The 21,896-nt window shown below is 41.5% G+C and overlaps 1 protein-coding gene across 5 annotated transcripts in view; it reads right to left on the minus strand.

The window, feature by feature from the left end:
* FMN1 (formin 1) overlaps positions 1-21,896 on the minus strand; it is a 428,640-nt gene that overhangs the window by 124,991 nt on the left and 281,753 nt on the right. For all 5 annotated transcript variants that reach the window (XM_053224212.1, XM_053224213.1, XM_027066879.2 and 2 more), the window contains 6 exons: positions 21,014-21,075; positions 18,984-19,072; positions 12,391-12,520; positions 10,793-10,939; positions 9,626-9,685; positions 4,269-4,389 (listed from right to left, as the gene is read on the minus strand). In XM_053224212.1, the coding sequence (XP_053080187.1) occupies positions 4,269-4,389; positions 9,626-9,685; positions 10,793-10,939; positions 12,391-12,520; positions 18,984-19,072; positions 21,014-21,075 (609 nt within the window). The remainder of the gene's footprint in view (positions 1-4,268; positions 4,390-9,625; positions 9,686-10,792; positions 10,940-12,390; positions 12,521-18,983; positions 19,073-21,013; positions 21,076-21,896) is intronic.

The following is a 21,896-nucleotide window of genomic DNA, read 5'->3' on the forward strand; positions in this document are numbered from 1 at the left end:
GCCGCTTAATCGACTGAGCCACCCAGGTGCCTCTGTAGAACCTTTCTCAGAAAACACCAATTCACATTTCATGCAATACCAGTGAACATCACCACTTGAGAAATCGCACATCTTATGGCCTCAGCAATGGTGTGCGTGTGTGTGTGTGTGTACCATTAGTATTAACTGCCACAATTAGGATACATTGCACAGTGCATTTGTTCCTATTGCTACTATAACAAATTATCATACACTTAACTGATTAAAACAAAAGTACTAAATATATTACCTTATAGCTCTCTGTGTTAGAAGTCTAACATGGGTCTACTGGGCTGAAACCAAGGTGTGTTGACAGGGCTGCATTCCTTCCTGGGGGCTCTAGGGAAAATCCCGCTCCTTGCCTTTTCCAGTGTTAGAGGCTTCCCACATTCCTTGGTTCACTGCCCACTTCTTCCATCTTCAAAGCCCACAACACTGCATTTCTCTGATCATTCCACTGTACTATCTCCCGCTGGCCACAGACAAGGAAAATTCTCAGTTTTTAAAGATTCATTTTAAAGATCCATGTGATTAGATTAGGCCCACTTGGATAGCCCAAGATAATCTCCCCATCTTAACATCGGCAAAGTTCCCTTTTGCCATGTAAGGTAACATGTTTCAGGGATTAGGGTTTGGACATTTTTGGGAACCATTATTCTGCCTACCACATATGGGTTGGTAAAAATACCTTGAGAGTTCTGACCAGTAGACAAGGTCAAAGAATAAGAAAGAGAGCAACTATTTCTACCATTTGTTTTTTCCTAATTGTGACTTATCACAGTATCAGGGAAGCTAAAATTATTGTCTGAGTAAGGGATACAGAACAGTAAACAAAATATGGGACACATTCCCAAGCACCAAGAATTGGGTTCTGTCACCACTAAGGTAGAGAAGAGAGTGCAAGTGCTCCGGGAATTTGATTCTCCACAAACATATCCAGCAGGCCTCTCAGCAATATGGGCCTGATTCTACAAGGTGTGCATTTTCCAATAAAAGGTATATACCCCTAATCAGCTTTACTGAAGTTTTCCTTACTAATGGACCATGCATTCATTACCTCCTCTGACATAGGCCCTATAATTTTCCCATTTCACAGGTAAGAAAAGGAATCTTCTTTATGGTTTTGTTACCTGACAAGATCCTGCTTCCACCAAACCAGTAAAAGTACATCATCTGATTCCAAAGCCCAAGTTCTTAATCCTACACAATAATTGTGTCTATTCACTTGTTTGTGTGTGTGTGCGTGTGTGTGTGTGTGTGTGTGTGTGTGTATTCACTTCTCGTGACCCCTGTTTCCTACATGTCTTCCCCATCCCCAAGTAAATTTTCTCCTGTCTCTGATCTGAGGGTCTACACATGTGGCTCTAAGAGTGTGTGTGTGTGTGTGTGTGCGCGCGCGCACACACTCATGCGCCCATGTTCAGTAATTCTCTGTCATTGGCACCACCATGAGGCTTTCTGCCTTTAACACATAACTTACTATTTTGATCTGGGTTCAAATATGGAGACCTCTGGGTCACAGGCAGGATAGATGACAAGTGCATGCCTTAGAGTCATATCTAGCTTCAAAATGTGACTAGATCATCACCTGTAATTTGGCAAGTTATGTGAACACCATGAACTTCAGTTTCCTCCTCCTAGGAGAGACTGATAATAGTATCTGCTTCATAGGGTCGTTGTAGCGATTAAAAGACATGATTGTGTAAAACATCTGATAGATAATAATCACACAAGAAACTGGCTGATACTATGATCATCAACTGCCTGCTCTTTTTATCTACATAAAAGTGCTATTCAAAGTTCTCGTTTCTACAAAAGATGCTTACCGGCAACGTCTATTTGTATCACTGCCATTTGCACAACCAACGACTATAGTTTAATTCCCACCCTATTGCTAAGGTGTGGTTGAAAACAGTTTTCTTCTAAAGGGCTATGCCTTCCTGGAGAAATGGGGCCTGAGATGTCTTGAAATTTGCTAATCACATCTGGTTTAGCTTTAGACATTTTCTGGGGTTTTGCCAGCAGCCACGACATTTTAATGGCTACAATAAACCTCAAAGCCTCATCAAATCTTTGCTGTATGTGTGAAAATTATGTCCTCTTCAATTAAACATTCAATCTAGGCTCACACCAAGGCCTTATGGAAAAGGAGGTGGAACCTGAATGGGAAGGGAGATGAAACAGACCGCCACGACTCTGGCCATCTTGCCAGATGGCATTTAGGAGAAAAAGAAATTCATTAGAGAACCAACGGTCTGTATTTTCTTTAAATATTTACTAGGTACCTTTCATGTGTTAAAAACACTGGCATCTCGAAAGATTAGCAGGGCATTTTTGTTTAAATATCCAATGTGGGGGGGCTGGAGGGGAGTCCCACTTTTCCCTTTTGCCTTGTGGTGCTTCACATCTCTTGGTGAAGTCTAATACAAAGGAGAAAAACTGAGGTAATGTTTAGTTTCCCCTCACAGGGTGGGTCCTCCAGCTCCAGAAGCTCTTGCAGCTCCTTAAAATGACTGAGGAAAAGTGTCAGTTGAATACGGAGGGATGTGGAATGGCACCTGGGATCGCCCTGGAGAAAATAAGGTATGCTAAAGGGGATGCTCTGTGGGAACACCTGCCTCTCCACTGTCTTCCCAATTCACTCCTCTCATCCCTTTGTTATCATCATCAAACACTTGCAGAAGTCAAAGGGAGGTGCCTGAAAGGGGCCGCAGGAGAGGAGGAAAGGTCACACATACACCAGGTTTCTGCTCACAAAACGACACAAGACAGCAAAGGGCCAGGAGACCAGGGGAGAGTCGTATTCAGGGACAGCCACGGAGTGAAAGGCATGGCTCTTCTTGGCCACAGCTAAGCTTGCAGCCATCCTGGGGACTGGCCTGGGCCCTAATCCTGCCATTGGAGAGCGACAGAAACCTGCTGCAGGACGCTTCACTTTGTTTCATCACAGTGAGAGTCCAGCCCCTCATCTCAGACAAGGATAAAACTGTCAGTGGTTTTTTCTGTTTTTGTTTTTTTTTTTTATGAGAGGGAAAACGATAACCACAAGTTCATATATCACATTCCTAAATGAAGCATCCATTTGGTTGCATTCACGCTCCTAACCACATCAACAGGAGGGAAAAAAAAATCCACATGTTCCTTTAAAAATAATTTACAAGGTAGAAATATTCACTTGTAACCGCTCTCCTTATTTAAGCAAGTTTTATGCCCAAAATAAAGCTAAATGGCTCTCCCCGCCACCAGGGATCTGTCCCACTTCACTTCCATTTCCAGGCTGTTCTCCGTCTAAGACTTGGGTTTCTGAGCGCCCTTTCACAATAAACATTTTTAAAATGTTTATTTTATGTCTTAGTGTAAAAATATTCCTGGTTCAAGCTCTTCATTTCCTCAAGCTCTCCTTTTGGCACTCTGAGCTCCATTTCCACATTAACACGCTCCCTAAATCCTCTGTGGAGCTCTTCAATTGGAGTTAGACAAGCTCCAAGGCAAGTATTTATATTCTTGGACAAGGAGATGTCTCCACAGTGAAAACACAAGACTCTAGCAATGCCAAAGGAAAATTCCTGCTCGAGAGAGACATATTTTCACCTTAAAAAAAAAAAACAAACAACCTAAAAGGGGCTTTCAGCATGTTGTTGTGAATAATTAAAAATGTAAATAAACTAAAAGAGAATGTTGACTATGGGTCCTGACACCTTTATTAGACTCCTACACGTGAACCACATATATAGGGGCGTGTGTGGCCGCACGCATGTGTGCGCACATGTGACATGTTTCAGGCGGCACAATAACCTGGCTTAGAAACTGCATGAGTTCTAATCACATAGACCTGATTAGAGCCCAGTAAATCTGCCTCTCACTGGCTGTGTGAATGTAACTTCCCTGAACTTCATTTTTCTCCTCTGTAAAACGGAGTTGGTATACAGTTCCTGCTTATTGGGGTTGCTGTAATAATTATACGAGACAACAGTAAGTATTCAATAAAGGGCTGCTGCTATTGTTATTAAAATGATCATCTGTAATATGTTGGAAAATGTAGATGTAAAAGATGTAGATATAAAAAGCACTAATTAACACTAATCAAACATAGCGCCTCCAAACAGAGCATAAGAGATGGAGAGCTTCACGAGGAATTGAAGTCTGAGCCAATTCCCTTCCATGAACCAGACATACATCCTCCTCCTCAATCATTAAAAAAAACAAAGAAGGCTTAGCTATTATCATAATAACAGAACAGTTCCTATTACCTTCTAGTTGCCTCTTCAGTTTTCGCAAATCTTTTATGAGGTCTTCAAACTTGACTTGGGAAGCCAGAAAGAAATCTTGTGGTTCAGGCAGAGGGAAAATACTCTTTTCTGTTCCTGCTTCCTAAAAGACATGGTTAACAAAGTATGTTATACTTCCCCAATTGTCACTATCAATTGAAATTCCAAAGCATCTTTTATTGAATGCGCAAATAAGAATCTGAGAAATGCTCCTTGGCCATTCCTAAGTTTGGACCTGGTTACTTTGAAATGCTTTCGTTGTCTTCCACAATATCATTTTGGTCCTACTGCCACTGAGGGCTGGGTTCTATTTTGCCTCACGAATCAAGAGAAAATTGTCAGGTATGCCCTGATCTTGGACGCCGTCCTCTCATGGAAAAAGGCACAGGAGAAACACATGAAAGTACTTAAAGTCCCTGTTTGAGCTTCACGTGGTAGCAATTAGATAGCTCATCTTTGGGGTATGCCAACTGGTGTGCGTCGGAAGGTGCTGAACAAGAAGGCACTACAATGGAAGAAACAATCACCCTCCCTTCTGCTGTGACCTACCCTCGGCTGCAGCTTTAAGCTCCAGAGGGTGTGTGTGTGGGATCAAGTTCTTCACATATATGTAAAGACTTCCCAAACGTTCTTTGGCTTATCTTTGTATATACTTGCTGAGGGCCTGGTTTGCCATAGTTTTTGACAAGCTCCCCGACTATACGTCATAGAGGATCTAAGCTGAGAAATACCTTGAGGGACACAAGTTTCAGGAAAGATAAGCTGAGCCTCAAATATCTTTTCCAGCCTATCCTGCTTTGTCCCTGAGTTGTTTAACATAAGCCCTGCATCTTGCATATCTCAGGCAGTCTTCAGTTATTCCTCTCTCCACACAGGCTGTTTTGCCAGCTTTCCTTCACATTCCATCTTTCCTTCTGCCATTAGGACTAATTCCAAACTCTGAAACTGCTTTATAAGGCACTTTATGATCTGGCCTCTTCCACCCTCAGTCTTCTTCCACCTTCCCCTATCTCTAACTCCCTCTCCTAAACGTTCATAAAATAACAGAACAGGCCACAATCTCTTGTCTCTGGGCTTTTGTCTACAAAACTGTCCCTTTCTAATTCTTCTGTAGAAACTCCTCACACCTGCATGTGTTCATATCATTCTTCAAGTCTCAAAACAGGTATCACTTCCTCAAAGATTGCCTCTAACCCTCAGCACCTGGGTGTTTACAAGGGCCCCTGCTGTTTACCGTTGTCACGGCGCTTATCAATGTCAATTTCAAAATTGCCATGTTAACTTAGAGGCTTCTCCCGCTAGACTGCAAGCACTGTGAGGGCAGGTACTATATATAGCTCTCAGTACAGCATATAACACGTGGCATATCAAACTTTGTTTGGCACCTATAAAAACACTGTTCTGAAAAGTGTGTACCTTGAGCAGGAGACATTTCAATTACTGTCATTTTTTCTTATGGTTTCAGGAATTCCCTTTAAGACCTTTAGCTCCATTTGAGATGCTAAGAAAAGGTGGTTTTCCTCATTTTATTGAAACATTTTTCAAGATCAGTGTGCTTTTTTCCCCATCTCTCTATACTTATTTTACTGCTTTCAAAACAACGAAGTAGTACTTGCGACAGGATGGAACACCATCTAAGATGCTTGCCGAGAAGCTCCATGGCAATCTACATTGGAAGAACTCATGCATGTTATCTCTAACTATTTTCTAAAACTTTTTTTATCAGATTCAGCGCTGGCTTCAATTTTTTTTTTTAAGCTAGACAAAGAGAAAGTGCTACTGAGCAAATCAGCCTGGTAGCATCTCTTGAGAAAGCTGCTCCATTAGAGCTCAAAAGACATGGCTCTAGATGGATTTCTGTAAGCTTCACAAACCTGGACTTGGACCCCAAACCAGCATGAGTAGGAGGAGGCTTGGAACAGGAGTCACCTTTCTCCTGCTAATTGCTCATCCCAACTAACCACAAAAATCATCACTTATGCTCCTACGGGGAGGGGATAGCTTAATAAATCACATAATTCTATACTCTTGCTGAGTGAAATGAATTTTTGCACTGTGAAACTCAGGAGAGCACCACACAAATGTTGACTTCTGATTTTTCCCATACTGAGCCATCCCATGTTTGAAACTATTCTTACTGGAAGATTTTCCTCTGTGAAGTCGATTCCAATAGGTTTAGCGCTCCTTGAGGGTCACATTTCATTGGCAAATTTCAGCCTTCCTACACAATGCATCTGACTTGGCTGTGTAGATGCTACAGACACTACAAGATAAATCTGGTTATGCTAAGCCTAGATCAGAAATGTTACCTCTCAAGATTCTTCTGGATAATTCTGCTGCCCTACTAGTACCTGCTGCCAGAACTTTGGGTATATACCTATTGCCTGAAGCTTCAACATGTCTGCCCCTCTACCAGAATAAAGCTCTCATCTCTTTGCACCTAATTATTTGCAAATGTCACTTATTACACTCTTGTGGATATTTACAGCAGATTCAACCTAGTAAGTATTTGTCAGACACCTAAATTACAGATGCTACAAAACAGACAACAATGAGTTTTGGAACTCAAGGAGCAATGCCAGACTAACAATTAATTGCTCAATGATATCTACATGCAAGGCAGAATAAGATGTATCAAGACAGAAGTTCAAACCAAGTGTTCCCGGGCTTCAAAGGATTAAAAGATAAGGAAGTGAAAAAAGATTTCATGGAAGAAGGGAAGAATAGTTGTACTATTTTGTACCATTTTTCATTTTATCTTTCTTCCCTTTTACAAAAGTGACATGTGTTCATTATGTCTAATTGAAAGACAGAAGAAAGTTAAAATCTTTTCCACCCAGAGATAATCAAACATTTTTTCATATCTCTGGTATCCTAGGTTTTTCTGTGTGTTTATGTATATTTATATTTACATATTTGAAATTATATATTGTTTTAAACCCATCTTTATAATATAAAAGCAGATCAAGAGTATTTTCTAATGCCACTAGATTTTCTCCTACATACTTTCCATGGCAGTGTATTATTCCATCTTGTAACTCTAGCATAATTGACGTGGTCTTAGTCTCTACCTTTGGACACCTCCCCAAAATCTTGCTATATTTTGTTATTACAAATTATTATAAGTATAATGTGATACATATCTTTATTTATTTCCTTAGGATAAAAATTCCTAGAAATATTATATAGATTTCTAGGGCTTCTGATACAGAAAGGTCAAAGTCTTGCTAAGCTATACTGTACATTTGCATGAATGAGGAAATGTGTCCCCCATAAGTAGGTACAGCTCCGTGGGGAAACAGATTGGCAAGCACGTGCCATCTTCATGTGAATTTTTTTAAAGGTGCCCTTTATAGGACACAGTTTGGTGAGTCAAGGGCAGTCTAGATATGGGTCCCATTATACATGGAGATCTTAAACAGGGAAGAAGTCCATCAGCCATTTGTGATAGTCCTGATAAAGTTTTGATCATTTTGTACCGCTAGGTCTATGTATCTAGTTGGCGATTTATATCTTCTGTTTGATTTTTGCTTTTGTTTTTGTGTTTTTGGGAAATTACCTGCAGCCTCTTGTACCAATTTTTTTTTTTTTTAAATGAGAGGGGACCAGTTGTCCTTTCCATGTCATTTCTGAAAAGCTTGTTACCTATTAGGTTGCAAACATATGTGTTGCTACTGGGAGCTTTCTCCCAAAAGTTAATTTATTATTTCAAGAGAGTATTAATAAGACAGAAGCTTAATATAAAGAGACTGGTGATGAGAAGAGGTCCAGTCAGGGAGAACATTGGATATAAAAACACATCAGTGGGGCACCTGGGTGGCTCAGCTGGTTGAGCGTCTGACTTCGGCTCAGGTCATGATCTCACAGTTCATGGGTTTGAGCCCCGCATCGGGCTCTGTGCTAACAGCTTAGAGACTGGAGCCTGCTTCAGATTCTGTGTCTCCCTCTCTCTCTCTCTGCCCCTCCCCTGCTCACACTCTGTCAATCTTTCTTTCAAAAAATAAACATTTTAAAAAATTAAAAAAAAATAAAAACACACCAGTGAGAAAACATAGGGTGTGTTTGGAAAACATGGGGTCTTAAGTCACAGACTACATGTAAGGGGAAAATGGAAAAAAAAAAAAAAGCATGGTTGTAAAAGACTGGAATTAAATTGGGTAGAGTATTAATTCAGTTGAAAATGGGGAGTCATTTCTGTTTTTGAGTAACAAAGTGATGCAGTAGGACCGGAACTATAAAAACTGATTGGGCCTTGGGCATGGGATGGACTGGAAAAGGAGCAACCGGGTGTGGGGAGACAAGCTGGGAAGCAACCAGAATAGTCCAGGTGAGTTACCTTAAAGCCTGGATGAGTGTGGCAGAGGGATGAAAAACAAGAAAGAAACATGAGAAACAATTTAGTCGAAGGACAGAGAGGAACCGAAGAGGAGCAGAAGCTTCATGCTTGAATGACCGAAATGATAATCTCCTCATTAGAAACAGGAGAAGTTTGAGGAGGGGGGTTGGGAGATGATTCATTTCAGAGACACTGAGAACAGACAGATGAGGAGGGGAGGATAGAAGCCTATAGACTTCATCAGTGCCTAGCTTGTCTTCTGGATGGAATCATAGGCCTTTTGAAAACAAGGCCCTGGAATCCTTACTTTTCTTCCCTTGGAACCCTGCTTGAGTGGACAGCTAAGCAGGAGTCCTGACAACATTTTCCTGAGACTTTTCCCATTCATACTGATTGCTAGATTTCCCAACACCTTACAACAGTACCTCTTTCTTCTCAAAGTTAGGACTCCTTGTTCTCAATTTAATGAGAAGGAATTAAACATAGAAAATTGTGCTCAGGTGGATTCTCACTGAAATTTTTATTTCTAATTGCAAATGTAATCTGAGCAGAGAGGATGGATTTCAAATTCCACTTCTTCAACTTGTTCACAGATGAACATTACTGATAAGGTACTGGGTATTACTGCATCTTGATTTCCTACATTTTGGTCTGCAGCCCAGAGCCAGTTTCAGATACAACCAATTACTGAATGGATATAGATTTCACAAAGACCCCCACGATCTGGTTAGAAGGCATTGGGGGTCTCTCTGAAACTGTGTTATAGAGTGGATTAAGAGTCAGTAGATTGAGAGGCACTGAATAATGCTTCTCTTTACAAGAGTCAACTAAACTTTCTTGGCTTCAGCATTCCCATCTGTAAACCAAGGAGGCTGGATAGCTCTCAAATTCTATGTTGGACTTGAAATTCATCCACCCATCCATCATCTAATTTCTGAATGCCAACAATGTGTAAGAGTTGAAACCCCATTAGTGTAGTTTTCCACATAATGCTATTTCTTACCTGATCATAGTAACGCAGGTAATATTTCACGACATAGTCCACCAGATTAATCCCATTATCCTAGGTTTAAAAGAGAAGCTTAAATGAAAATCATTCACATGAGACTAACATATTATATAGTTGAGTACTGAAATCTCAATTTGTGACCCTGAAACTTTTAATTTGCAATACCTGGTCCTAATTCTGTTTGCGCCTGGCAAGATTTCCCTCTCTCCTCTTTGTCCAGCCATTTTTTTATGACATCTATACATCTATGACACTCCACTATTCTTTGTGGGGATAAAAAAAAAAAAGAATCAAATAGATAATTCATAAGACCTCTGAGGTAATGACTAAAACAAACAAACAAACATATACACGGTCTCATTATTTTCTGGCATGAAGCCAAGACAGGAGGGGGTGGGGGAGTGCCAAAGGGAACCAGGGACTAGAACAGAAAACCATCCCTCCCTTCCCACCTTTCAAAAAATGTGTGTTCTTAATGGCGTGAAAAACAATCAGGACAGCTTAAAAGGAGCGCCATGCCACTTTATGACCCTGGGAGGCCAGGGGCAAGCAGGCCCTCCCACAAGGCAGCCTTTGTGTCTTGTTCACATGGGTCTAATTCTAATTTGCCTGTGTGTTTCCCCTCCCTTCACTGCCCCTGCTCCCCATGGGACGCCTAGATATGGGCTGGTTGTTTCTAAAGAGAAAGCTCTGCAGGGGTGTGGAGCCAAATGATAATCAGGCTCAGAGAGTTTGACAGTAGACCCTCGGCCCAATTGTTGTGGGCCAAAGAATAATTCAAATGCTCAGCTCAACTGGTGATTCAACATTGCTCCCTACTCAGGAATGAGTAAATTACAAGTAGTCAACACTAAATTCAAACAGACTCAAGCCTTGTGCTATGGCTGATACTGCGTGCTGTTTCCTTCTCTCATTACAGTTCAACATCCAATTGCATTCTTTTAGAACAAACCAATATTGGGGATTTTGTCGTCTCTGTAAGACCAAACATGAAAAACCAATTTTTACCCAAAAGTCAAAAGAAAGCAAAGAAAAAGTTTATTGTTAAAGGGAGAAAAGAGATGAATGGAGCAACCAAGAAAACATATAGATGTGTCTAAATTAAAGGTATAGAAGGAATATAATGGCAAATCATAGAATCTTGTTGTGAGAAATAAATACCCGACTTTTGACGTCCTTGAGTTTGGGCAGAATTTCTAAGCTATATCCATCTGCTTGTCCCCGAGTTCTATTTCCTCCATTCATGTAATTTCCAAAAGCCAGAATGAGTGCTAAAATATCCTTCACACTCTTCATGTGCAGCAAGCCCTGTGACAGCAAATACCGATTATTACAGAGCTGGACTTCAAAGGTACCTATGTTCATTCAACAACAAATATTTACTGAGTAGCCATCAGGCTCTTTGGTGGCTGGACTGACAGCTGGCGAAATGGAAAATTTCTATCCTTTCAACGAACTGAAAGTCATCATTTTCTATCCTTTCAGTGAATTACGAACTGCATGTCTTAATAGTGAGGACTAAATATTAGTATTTCTATTTGAGCCAGTTTTATTTTTTAAATATTTATTTTAAATATGTAAATTCTATGTAAATGGAACAAAGAGACTTGGTAGAGTTACACTTTACATCTGATGACTTCTAAGTAGAAACGGGTCTGCTATCATTTGAGGATCTGTTTTTGGACAATGTATCTGTATAAACAGTACAGTTAAATGTCGGGCAAGTTTAATACCAAGTCTATTCTTCTTTATCCCTGGGTGTAGTCCTCAGAGATAAACTATAATAATGTATTTCCAGGCCATAGGTTATGTTCTTTAAGTATCTGCAGAGATGTCTATTAACTTTCACGATTTCAAGCTGCTTAGGGTTTTCTTCAGCTCCTCGTACCATTTATTTTTCCTCTTTTTTTCTCAAAGTGCAAAATTTTCAAGTTGGTACTTTTTCCCCCTTCTCCAAGTCTGAGTTGACTTTGTTTTCCTTTATTGTAGGGTAAAGAAAGAAAGGGAAATGCAGCTCCAGGGAAACCTCTGTTCCTTCCTTTTTAGGGTGTTATCAGAGGGTGTCTATTATTCCTTGGTCATATTTCTACTTTCTTTATTGAAGCATTTTATATTTTTGAAGGAAAAGAATCATGCCTTTAGAGAAGAACTCAATACTACATATGTGTGGAGAGGATTATCATGTTCTTAAGGACATGGGTCATTGTGAGGAAACAAACAAACAAACAAACAAACATTAGAATTTACAAAGAATACCAGTGTGGTAAAGCCAACAAAAATGTATTTGCCCACCACTTATTATCACAGTCATTTATTTTGCTTATCAAGTCTCTAGAATCTTCTTATTTCACTGTGTGGACACATGTCAGATGATCAGGTGCATGGGTCTCAAGCAAAATCTCTTGCAACCCAGTCAGTCAAGTAGCAAACACACTACACTTTTTAGGTTGTTTTTAAGAGGCCAATATGTACCTTAGAAGGTATCTGTGATATTTAAGAATCCATCTGTAGAAGTGTCATTTTTTTCCTCCTTCTCCCTGTCAGTCTGCACCTGACTTTCTTTCTCTCTCTTCCTCCCTCCCTCACCTGCATGCACACACATACTCAGGATAATCATCACAGCTCTGCTTAGCAAAACATACAGTCTTAAATCCAAAGGTTTTCTACAAAGGGATTCTAGTTGATTCTCCCACTCCCTGCTTCCTTCTTTACCCTCAATACGGGCAAAACCACCCTCTTAAATTAGATAGCAAACATACCTTAGAAGCTCTTGTGATGATCTCTACCTTTCGGTGCAAGGAGGTGATACTCTCAGAAAAGACAGATCTGAAGATTATGCACTGGGCCCGTTCAGCAAAATTAGGTATCTGGGCTAACTCGTGTAAAAATCTGTAAAAAATTAATAATGGATCATCTAGCTTCACACACACTCACAAAGAAAAAAAAAAACAGTTGAAAAAGATCTACCATGAGAGCATTCTTTACTTGATTGTGTCAATTTTAACAGTTATAAAATGTACCTGACAGGCAGACCTAAGACTTCTAAGGGTGTGTGTTATATTGTTGACAACCAAGCCATTTTTTAAATGAGCTTCTAGGACGGTATATAAATGTACGGTGTATACATTACTTTAGGCACAGAGTGTTAATGCAATTATCCTGAACCACAAAGAGTTATCTCCTGCTATGCCAATAGGAGCGTTACCTTTAGTATATGAAAATAAATAATGAACTCCCTTTATAACGCAGCATTCTCTAAGGGTCTATTTAACACAGGCACAGTAAAGTGAAGGCTTGAAGCAGATGTCTGTAGAGAAGTGACAAAATGTTTCTTCCTGAGGTGAGATTACTATTATTTGTTGCTCACTGAATTCGATAACAGTCTACAGTGACCCTATTCTACAGATATTTGTTTACTTTCCCACATCAACTTGCCTATGAACACAGAGTTTACGGCTCAGTGTGTGGAACAAAGCAAGCACTCATTAAGTAGACATCAGTGTTAAAAACTACAGTAAGACAGATTTTAAAAGCTAAAGGTGAATGCTAACGTACACACAGAAGCTCACTGTCTGAGCAGCTGGGCACTGGTGCCCTTTGCAAAATTAAGTTGGAAGAGCTACCTACTCTCCAGGCCAACCACCAGAAGAAGGGGTATAAACTAAAATGGGTGGAAAGAGTTGGACACGAATTCAGAGAAGGAGAAAATCCACTAACAGCTATTAAATTCAGTGTGGGGCTGAAATGATGATTAACTGGTATTTCTGAAAGCCTTGGTCAACGCATAACATCATTACTTTGACATTTTGCAATCTCTCACCAAGAATGCTTTTCCATAGGAGCAAAGCTGAACCCTTCTTTCCATACCCAAAGAAGTTTCCTTCGCTTGCACTTTGTGCCTCTTTTACTTTGTTTTTAGGAGGCCTTGGGTTTTGATAAGATTTTAATTATCAGCTGTTTTTTTGTTTTTTAATCCTATATCCAGGTCATGGTCCTTTTTCTTTTCTTTCCTTTCTCTCTCTCTCTTTTTTTTTTTTTAAAGTAATCTCTATGCCCATTTGTGAGGCTTGAACTCACAACCCTGAGATCAAGAGTCACCAGCAATACTGACTGAGACAGCCAGGCGCCCTCTTCTTCTTCTTCTTTTTTTAAATGACAGTGAGATGAACCAAAGAATGCACATAAAACTGAAGATACCTTTGTTTTTTAAAGTTCTGTAAATCTGATTATTATGAAAACCATGTTGGAGTATAATAGTGGAAACCCATAGAAATTCTGAGTTAAAATGAGATGAAAACTTGTATTTGTTATGTAAATAGTTTCTCACAGAATTAGTATTAAAGCATTGATTCACTTGTGACCGAAATCAGGAGTGTCACCAGTTTTCACAAATATAAGCAGTGAAAAGCTGTTGGGACTAGCAGCATCTGGTCCTCATGGGGCTGTCGGGAAGTTTTGTTTATACAGACAATGCTGAGAGCTAACTCAAGGGCCACACCCTGCCTTTCTCCTTTCCCAGCAGTGACCGAAAGACACTCCTCCCCAAGTAGGCTCCAGATCCCCAGAGTATGTACACTTTCTAGTTTAAATAAACAGAGTGAGTTAAGCGTTTGTGGAGACTGCGTGAGAGAAGATACAGATGGACACCTCAGCTATCCAACGAGGACGCAGGTGAAAAAGACAGAATGCTGGATGTACAGCTACTTATAACAAGCCTCAAGAAAAGAGGTTTGGGGCTAGTATAAGGAGACAAGCCCCTAGGCTCATCAACTTCCTGTTACCCAGGATAGAGTGGAAAGGAACTACAAGGTTCTCCAGGACCAAGGCCTCACTGGGATTAGAAACTGGACTAGGAGGGTTCTCAGAGAACCTTAAAGATCCAGAGACCTGTGCATGAAGAAGGGTCTGAAACGCATATCCAGAGTTAGAGGAGGGAAGGGAAATTCAAGAAGTTTACATGACTTTTGGATACAACTGTGGGGAATGTGTCACCGAAAATTAATGCCAGAGTAGCAGTCACCAAGAATTTCAGTCAGTCCGTAGACATGTAGGAAGCATTCACAGTGTGTCAGGTACCATGCTAAGACCTTAGAAGAGAATTTAACTTACACACAATTCATTCCTGGTAATCTGAAAAATAAAGCACCCATTGCTGCAGGGTATAGTAAATATTTTCAGTGATGGGGCCTATGAGAGCCATGTGCAGGCCATCCAAGTCGGAGCCCTCGACAGACAATGTCAGCCAAGGTTCCCTGGAGCCCTCTGGCGCTTGCACAGGACACATGTGACCAACTCTCAGGGCAGGCCCAGACAGGATGAATGGTGTTTGTGGGAGAAGACAACCAGAACTCAGATGCTAAAATGGAGATTTGCGTTCTAAAACAAAGACTTTTAAAGGATTTCAAACAGAGAGGTGATACTTTGAGTTTTTTGTTTTAAGAAAATCACCACAGCAGTGGCTTGGCCGATGAGTTGAAGGGGACAGCAGATTTGACGCTGGAAGACCTCCAGGGCTGCAGCCACACTGTTCTCAGAGGGCAGGGAAGGGGGTCTGTGGTGTGAAGGGAGAGGGGCAGATACATGAGAAAGGCTACTCAGGCAGCAGGAACCAGAGTAACTGACCAACCCCGAGGGATGCTGGGAAGCGTCCAGGAAGACTTGCAGGTTTTTGGCTTGGACACCTGGTGGAATGTGAAGATAACAATTACTGGAGACATAAATTTGAGAAGACTGCGATTTTATGTTACTTTCTGTTCTAAAATAGCCGTGCGAAGGCCTGAGGAAGAGCACCACAGATACCTCCTTTCCCATTTATCTGGAAGAGTACCAGAGGCATAAGTAACCTCAAGGGCTATGAGGCAAGTGGCTGATAAATATCTTATTCCCCCCAGCTGTGCTTTATACTCTCCCCTTACAAGCAGGGATAAGAACTCTTTTACAAATCTCCAAGTATATATGTCTGGGGCATTGGGCCTTGGTACTTATGGATACGTATAGATTTACTTCCTGTCAGACTAATCTAACTTTATAACCTAGGGCCAGGCATAAAGAGGACTAAACAACAGCAAAGTAGCCACAAACTAGGGATCTTCTCATTCTTTCCCAGGGCAGGTTCATTTTCCCAGGAAGGGCTGCAACTCCAGTCTGTCTTTAGGAGAGAAGTTCTGCACATGATATTGTGTGGATCCCCATCCACAGCACCAACTCAGCTGACAGGTGGAATGAGGCAATACGGCCCACTGTTTCAAGGGACTAATGTTTAATTGATCATTCCCTAAATGCCCAAATGGTACCATCTCAGGGCTGTGTGCACAGGGCTGTGTACACAGTGGGATGTACACGGTTCCTCCACAGGGGAGTACATTCACAGAGCCTTGTTTCACCAAGTCAGTGTGTTTGTGAGGGTGCTGAGGAAACTGGGGACCCTGAGTGGGGCATCCCAATAGGCTTTACATGGTGTCCTCTATCCAGGTTGCAAAAGGCATGTGTTTGGCCAACTCAAATCCAATAGAGCTCACCTCATCTCACCACCATCCCAAGGCAGAATGCAAAGAATTGAAGGCCATCCTTAGAGGGAGTGGTTCTCAGACAGCCCAGGCCGAAGCAGATGACACCTCTATGTGAAATGGCTTTCTAAATCTGGCCCTGAGCTACAAGAAAGCTGATGAGGTGAGTGATGAGGCCAACCTCTCCCTGCCCTGATTTATAGGACTGGGCATCATAGGGATCTCAGAAAATTTCAATGTTGAAACTATAAATGATTCATATTTTCCAGTATGTAAAACATGCTTATAGTCGACTAACTTGGAGCTAATGGCAAATAACTTGGCAGGAAATCAGACCCTGGCTAAAATCAAACAAACACTGCACTATGCAGGAGGTCAACAGCAAAGGTGAATTCACTCAGGCCTGAAGCCCCTACCCCCCGTGCACCTCACCCTCCAGCAGCTGAGCCTGAGCACATCACCTTACCAGGACAACGCGACAGTCCTCTTTGCTGCCAGTAGTTGCTTAGCATCTTTGGGAAGCCACTGCAATGACTACTTATAAACCTTGAAAATGTTCTCTTACCCAGATCATCAGTATCCATACCATCAGATCAACATCAGCAGGAATAATAAGTTTATCTGTTAATTACCTGCCACCATTATTCTGTGTCCTGGCAATTAATCTTGAAAAATAATGCTAGAAAGACATTAACCCAAAAGGATAAGGGGAACACTTCCAGTTGTAGAAACCCACTGTTCATTTCACTGGGTCAGCCATTCCCAGCGCATGGAGCCAGCATTGGCAAATTATAGCCCACAGGCCAAATACAGCTCATCACTTGTTTTTGTATGGCCTGCCACCTAAGAATAGTTTTCATATTTTTAAATGGTTGAAAAAGAATCAATAGAAAGATAACATTTTATGACATCTACACAAATAGTATGAAATTCAAATTTCAGTGTCCATAAACAAAACTCTACTGATGCACAGTCATGCCCATTTGTTTGGTTGCTTTTGCACTACAACAAGTTTAAGTACTTCCAACAAAGCCTAAAATACTATTTGATTTTTTTTACATGAAAAGCTTGTGAACTCCAGGCTTAGAGATCATTGCCCAGCGTGGCATGGTTGGCCACTACTCAAATGCTTGATATGCCCTATTGTCCCTGTTAAGGACTGAATGTTTGTGTTCCCCCAAAGCGTATATGTTGAAATCCTAACCCCCAATGTGATGGTATAAGGAGGTAGGGCCTTTAGGAGGTAATTAAGTCAGGAGGGTTGAGACCTTGAGTGAAATCAGTGCCTTTAGGAGAAGAGACATAAGACCTTGCTTCCTTCTTTTTGCTTTCTGCCATGTGAGGATACCAAGAGAAGTTAGCAGTCTACATTCTGAAAGAGGGTTCTCACCAAAACCCAACTGTAATGGTACCTCCATCTCAGACTTCCAATCTCCAGAACTGTGACAAATAAATCTCTGTTGTTTATAAAGTCATCCTTTGGGTTACTTTGTTATAGCAGCCTAGGCTAAGACAGTCTTCAAATACTCCCCATGGACTTGTCGGTGTCTAAACATCCCATTATTAGTCACTTCACATTCAGTCATTAGCACCTTAGTGGGAATTAATCTGTTATATTAGGAAACATGACTTGGGAGTGGACCACAGGATTGGTCAGGGGCAGGAGTTGGTAGGGAGGGTAGCTCAAGTTGCCAGACCAAAAGGGCAGTAGAACCCCATCTGCAATGATTCACAATATTCCTGGGCTTCATGAAATAACTTGGGAAGGGGCAGGGGTGGCATGGGGAGTGGTCCCTATGCTCCATGTGAGAACAATTCATCTAAGGTTTCCCAAATTATCATGAAGGCTTCTCAATAACCGAATAAACCTAGAAATCATCCACCCAGTCATTTAGAGGTATTTTCCTGGACCTGAATGCCCAGGCAGAGGAGTGGGGCATTCTAGGGGACCCAAGCTCAAGGCACAAAAGTTTCAACACAAGCCAAAGAAACTTAGATGTCTCTAGGGCTCACTTGTTCCCCGAAACCTGATTGCTTAGTTTCTTCTTTGTTTTTTACCACTCACCTCATCTCCAGGCTGAGGGGAGTGGCCTGAACCGGATACCAAGCACTCAAGGGTGGCAATAGGCAAAGGATGCTGCTGTCCACTCTGGACCCATTCCACATCCTCAGTCCTGGGCCATGAAAAGCTAGCTGGGGCCCAAGGGCTGCAGAACCCCATGTACTTATCTGTGGTTTGCAGACCCCAAGGGCTCAGTCAAGGCAAGAGCCACTCAGTTACTCATCAGAGGTCTAGGTGTTCAAAGGCTGTGGCATGACAACCCAAACCATAGAGCAAACAACTCTAGATAGTGAACAGAGTGACGAACAAGCACGTACAAAGATGATAAAAAGGTCACATGTAAATTGGGCAGAGCAGGTGGAGAGATTCGGGGGAAAGCTGGCACATTCAGACTACATTTACCGGACACGACATTTAGGAAAATCCATTTGAATTCTGTGACTCTGACATCATCTTTTTAACTGCATCGGCAGAACCTTAAACAGAGCAATGACTTCTTCCTTCCTCAGTTACCCTTTTGGCCAGAATGTTTAGTCTGGGAGGAATTAACAAGCTGCTAGAACAAGAAAGGGGAATCATGAGGGATAGGGAAAGGGGCTGAGACAAATCCCCTGGATGCTTTTCCGGGCAGTCAGGTCATTCTGCTGCATGTAATAGGTCATGGGGACATGGTGCTACGACTTAGCTCATGGCACAGTCGAGATGCAATTATCCAGAGCTGGGAGGAAGGAGGACAGAGATGCACGTCTTTTGGCCTAACAGAAAAGTGTTCAAACGTCCTTACTGTTCGGGTTTATCCAGCAACTTCAGTTCTTCCTCTTTGGATGTCTCGTAATACTTTCTTATTTTAACCAATTCATCCTCCTGGGCTCTCTGTGTTAAAAGAGAAACCAAACAAAGCACACGCAGAATGAACAATGAGAATCTATCTAAAGCAACGTGTCTCAAAGTGTGGTCTCTGGACCAGCAACACTAGCATCACCTGTTTCTGGTTAGAAATGCAAATAACTGGCCCTACCCCAGGCACAAGAAGCTGGGGTGGGGGTTGGGACAGCAAGCCCTCTAGGTGACTCTGATGCATGCTAACATTTGCGAATCGCTGGCTGAAGCAAATGGTCCTAACAAGCGACTGTAGGTGGACACAGAAGTCAGGACATTTGACGGCTGCCTCTGAATCCCCTGTAAGCAGGTATCAGTGAGTGGTCATTAGTGTTTGTTTCCTGACCCTTAGAACAGCTCTCCTAACTTCTGTAGGCTCCTGACGTTTTAATTTCCAGTCTCCACCTTCTCTGTTTGTAGATTCAGTAAACATTCATCTGTACTGCTTATTTTGGCACTTAGCTACAGTTTCTCAATTTATCCAACAATTTCAGTTGCATGAAGCTATCCTCTACTGTGAGCTAACAAGTACTGCCCATATGCACAGTCCTGAGCTCACAGTAACAACAAAAAGCATCTAGAAGGCACTTGGCTTTTTTGGAAAGTCCTTCAGTATCAACTATTGTATCTTCGCTTTTCAGATGATCCTACGTAAGCTCACACTAAGTACTGGATAAACGTCCTGACTCAGAATCTCTCTTTCTCCCATAATACCACGCTGCCCTCTGGGTACTCAACAAATGCACTGCTAGCTCCCAATGGCCTGGTATCTGTGCACCCTCTTGTCTATTAATGAAAGCCTTACTGATGGAATGCGAGAAGGCCCCACTCAGGTGTACTAAATAGCTTCTAATTTTATATGATGTAAAATGTGTAAGGAACTGGCAATCTCACTAGGTTGGATTATTATGCTACGGAAATTTTCTATAAGAGACTTAAGGTCCCAGGGGACATAATCAACGAAATGAGTACTTTTTTTGAGCATGGTGACCAAGGCATACTATAGAGCTCCCAGGCAGCTTCCTGGGAAATATCATTACTTCAGTAAAGAGAATCTGGTTCACTCTGTTTTCAAATCCTAACAGAGTCAATGAACCAGAAATGCTAACAATCATGGGAACTCTGACTCTTCCTGTGTCATCTTCTCAGGAAAGCCTGCCAGTGCTGCTGGTTATTCCACATACAGCCCAAATTTAAAGAGCACATATGTGTCTGGTGCTGTTTATTTTCAAGATACATTGCTACTGCTACTTATATTGAATTCTGTTTTAACACTCACAAAAATCAGACAGAGCCTATTATAATCCCCTTCTACTGATGATCAAACAGGCTTAAGGGATTTAACTGATCCAGAGTCACTCAGCAGTCTACTGAGTGGGACCTCAAATGTAAAACTGTCTGACTCTAAATCCAAAGCACACACCCACCATCTTTTTACTACTTCCCACATTCAAGGTCATCAGCTCATTTGGTCTAAAAGTAATCATCCAAGATGGTAACAATATTTCCATTCATTAGAGGAAAACAGTAGTGTGCAGCAACAGTAAGCTGGTAGCTCACCTTCATTCACTCTGACAGCTAGCCACAGGGCTGGGTTCCATGGCACAGAAGGGGTCTTCACCTTGAACCACCCTCTCATGCAGGTGTGCAAAGAGATCTGCTAACCCGATGGCACAGCATGGTCAGAACCTAGTGCTTTTCTCACATCTGCTCTCATTGGAACTTATGTTTATAGAAACTATGCCTTAATCTCTTCCATGCTATGTCAAAATCCTCTCTGCCCAAGAACATGAATGGCTCAGTGATTTGGGGGCGGCGGGGGGGGGGGGCGCGGAAGGAGTCACATATGACCATTTTTTTGGACCTAAACATTTTTTTAATTAGTGAAGATATGATAATCTGGAAACTCTGGCTCTGGAGGTCTTTGATACTCACATTTTCATATAAGGCTGCCAGGGTCTCCAGATCAACCACAGAATCATCCACATTGAAAATGGCTGTCAAGTACCCAAAAAGAAAGAGGGAAAAAAGGAAAGTTTAATTAGACTCCCCCACACTAACATGTATTACACGTCTAGCTTCCAGGCAATGGGACACTGCACTTCCTTACACAGCTGTGTCCTGCAGCATGTTCTTGCTCCCCTTCCTCTTGCGCCAGGGGGGCTCCAGTGAAAGAAACCAAAATGGCTCCTATCCCTGGCCTGAGCCTTGGCCCTGCCTGGTTTAATTCCTCAAGTTTTGCGTCCTTTCTGCAGTTTAATTTAGGCTCCACAGGAGAAGTGTTTGTGCTTTAAAACTAAATCAGTTTGTAGGTTTGAAGCACAATTTTAAATCTTTCTTCCCGGCTGGTAATTGAAGAGATTTAGTACCTAATGCACCAGAACTGACTCTTGCCCATTACCAGGAAGAGAGAAAAAAAGACAATGTTGGCAAATTAAATGAATTCAGGCATGTGATTTAGGCACCTTTCCATGGCCACTGCAAACATCTTGTTTGGATTAAAAAGACAAGAAAAAGCAATAATTGCATCAATGGCAAATTAAGATTATGGAAACCTCCCATGAGTTAGTCTAAGGCAAGTTCTCATTCCCATGGTTTTATCAGGATTCTACTTGTTATTCTATATCTTTAAGTCATCTAGCTGTTAACTAATATGCATATGATTTCACCTAGAGAGATTCCTTTCTATATATACTGGGATACGAACATTGAGATTGTAAAGGCTTAATGGATTTGGCAATCAAAGTGTTTGGAATAGGCAGCTCCACATCTTTAAATAATTATTCAAAACTAATAAGGTTTGTTCCCTCAACCCCAC

The sequence above is a fragment of the Acinonyx jubatus genome, chromosome B3 (genome assembly GCF_027475565.1).
Source record: "Acinonyx jubatus isolate Ajub_Pintada_27869175 chromosome B3, VMU_Ajub_asm_v1.0, whole genome shotgun sequence".
Taxonomy (NCBI): domain Eukaryota; kingdom Metazoa; phylum Chordata; class Mammalia; order Carnivora; family Felidae; genus Acinonyx; species Acinonyx jubatus.